This window comes from Tupaia chinensis, unplaced genomic scaffold (genome assembly GCF_000334495.1).
Source record: "Tupaia chinensis unplaced genomic scaffold, TupChi_1.0 Scaffold000674_2, whole genome shotgun sequence".
Classification (NCBI taxonomy): Eukaryota; Metazoa; Chordata; class Mammalia; order Scandentia; family Tupaiidae; genus Tupaia; species Tupaia belangeri.
Window position 1 is genome coordinate 971,850 of NW_006160198.1, and position 2,945 is coordinate 974,794.

The 2,945-nt window shown below is 37.7% G+C and overlaps 1 protein-coding gene across 2 annotated transcripts in view; it reads left to right on the forward strand.

The window, feature by feature from the left end:
• DPP4 (dipeptidyl peptidase 4) overlaps nt 1-2,945 on the forward strand; it is a 93,889-nt gene that overhangs the window by 43,323 nt on the left and 47,621 nt on the right. For both annotated transcript variants that reach the window (XM_006160270.2, XM_006160271.2), the window contains exon 9: nt 2,623-2,783. In XM_006160270.2, the coding sequence (XP_006160332.1) occupies nt 2,623-2,783 (161 nt within the window). The remainder of the gene's footprint in view (nt 1-2,622; nt 2,784-2,945) is intronic.

Here is a 2,945-nt window from a genome sequence, read left to right on the forward strand (position 1 = left end):
TCCCCTCCTTCTTCTTCTTTTAACAAAAACCCATAAAAAAAAAAAAAAAAAAAAAAAAACCACAACTGTTCAAGAGGTTACCTCAGACTCATCAAAAAGATTCAGGCTTATTTCATCTTCATAGTTAAAAAAAGAGAAAAGCTAGTTTTGTCCTTTAACTTAATTTTCATTCTTACCAAGTCCAAGTCAGTGCAGTGAACAGATAACATTAGAAAAACAACAGCATAAATCACTTTGAAAGAAACATAAATTTCCATGGTCCAGAAATAAGTGGTTGACTAAAAATTATAATGAAATTTATTAAAGCTAGTTACTTAGATATTGAATAAACATCCTTAACACTTGTTGGACAGCACAGCACAGCCTCCAGGATCATCAACTCGAAGTGGGTAAAGCCTCTTCCCAAAGTTGTGATTCTCAGGACCAGCAGATGTAGTAATGGATACATTGCTGGATTTACACATAGTTGACCATGGTTTGAGTCCTGGGCCCGACAGCTTGAAACTTACACTGGGTGCATGTGGGTACATGCTCAAAATTCCAAGAGGAGAATAGAGGAGAAGGGATTGCGGTGTGGCCATACCCCAGGGAGTAATTTCTCGCTTTCTGTCACTCTGTCTCTGTCTCTCCAGTGAGTATGCATGTCCTATAGCAAAAATCCCTCTCTCTAAAAAAAAAAAAAAAAATGTGATTCTTCCTCCATCCAGAACAGCTGGACATCTCTAACATAAGAACACAGCTAACATGTAGCATCCTTCCAAGGCAGATAATAGCTGGCTGGATCTCTGTTTGCATGTTCATGACTAAGCAATTCACATGCAGAAGAATAGCTTCACAGTTCCAAAATGGGCCTCTCTCTAAAAATGAGACTTCAGTCCCTAAAGAGAAATTATTATTGTCAACATGGGAAAATGTGTTCTACATTCCTAATAAACACGAATTCCAAAAGAGAATACCACCTACTACCTGTACCTACTATCTGTACTACCTTTGTATTTAAAAAACAAAAACCTTGCTCTAATCGTATTGACTTTATGTCATTGTTGTGGTATTATAGACTAGGATCAATGGGTAAAAGCTAAAAGGGATGAGATATTAATTCAGTATGTGATGTTCTTAGTGGAAAACCTTGATGTGGAGCCATGAGGTCTGGATTCAAGTACTTGTCTCATATCAATCTCTCTAAGCCTCATGTTTTCTTCTCTATAAACTGGGCTATGAAAAGACTGGATTTGTAAAGCCAAACACATGTTTTATAAATTCTAAATTATTACATAACAGTAACTCAGTGATACAAGTATGAATCAGTCAAAAGGAGAGTAGGCTGCTTTTTCAGGTAATAGATTTTCTGGCACAAGAACCATTTAACTGGAGGCAAGAAGAAACAGTACAGCATGGAAAAGAAAAACATGAGCTCAAATCTGACAAGCCTGGGCTAATTCTTGATTCTATTAAGCATTAGTCATGTGATCCTCAGAACATTTCTTATCCTCTTTAGGCCTGCCTCACTTTGTTCATCTGTATAATGGGTTATTGTGAGGATTAACAGATGTTGTTAACGTCTAGTACATAGCACTCATGAGATTCAGCTGCCCATCAAGACAATTATTATATTTTATTATTGTATTATTACTTCCATTTAAAATACATTAAGAAACAACTTGTAAAGAGGGCTCAGTCATCAGAAAGGTGATTAGGAGACATGATTTCCTAACCCTAAGATTTTAGTTTCTATGTTTTTACTTTATATTTACACCCACATTATCACACAAGATTTATAGATTCAATAGGAGTTTCCCCCCAGTCTACTTGAATCCTCCATTCCCAGTTGACGAAAGAGATTTTGGTGTTTTAAGAGCCCAAGATTGAATATCCCAGGAAAAGATATAACAGTGAACATAGGGAGGAGCTCCCTTTGCCCGAGATTGGGAACCAGCTCAGCAAGTACTGGAAAGACAGTTTCTTCCTCTGCCTCCCTCTTGACCTCTTCCCTTCTGCATCGGCATTCACACCAGAAGAGGGTGTTAATCCAAGGAAGTTTTTCAGTTTCTGGACTGGGCAAAAGAGATGTTTCTCAATAGGGGTCTCATGGAGCTCCTTGCTATTCTAAATCCATCCTTCCCACACCTCGTTTGTGCCAAGAGTAGTAAACTCTGGGCACCATATTGGTTTGATAGCCTGGAGCTATACACCACCCACCAGTACCCTGCGGGCTCAGTACAAACTGAGCCCAGTTGGGGAGAGTATGCTGGCATGTTGACTGTTTGAAAATTAGAAAGGAGAATCAGCCTCCTGTGTGAAATTTACTTTTAGTATGTTTTGAGGCATAAATTTAGAGGATTATAAGAAAAAGAAAAAAATGTAGAGCTTATATTAAATATTGCATGCTAAAATATTCTAAAATGGTCCAACGGGTTACTTATTTTTACAATCCAGATATATCCTTGAAGATTTTATTTTTATTCATTTGTATTACTCTGATTTTGGAAGCCCAGCAAATGCAAAGTGGTTCATTAGTTGAACTCTACTGTAATTACTAAAGCTAATGAGAACAATATTTTGAATGTCAAAGCCAATTTATCAGCTACTTCTTGTAACAGAACAATTTATGTCTTTTTTCAGAGGAAGTCTTCAGTGCCTACTCCGCTCTGTGGTGGTCTCCAAACGGCACTTTTTTAGCATATGCCCAATTTAACGACACAGACGTCCCACTTATTGAATACTCCTTCTACTCTGATGAGTCATTGCAGTACCCAAAGACCGTGCGGGTTCCATATCCAAAGGTCTGTGCTCCTATTCGTATAGTGGTTCTGTAATTTGATGGGAAGAGAATGGTTTCATTTAATCCCTTCCTGCTAATGAAAATATTGTCAGTCTCTCTTCAACAGCTTGCTGTGATTACTCTTGCTGAAGTCAACAGCATCTGGCAATTTTAAAGTATTTTT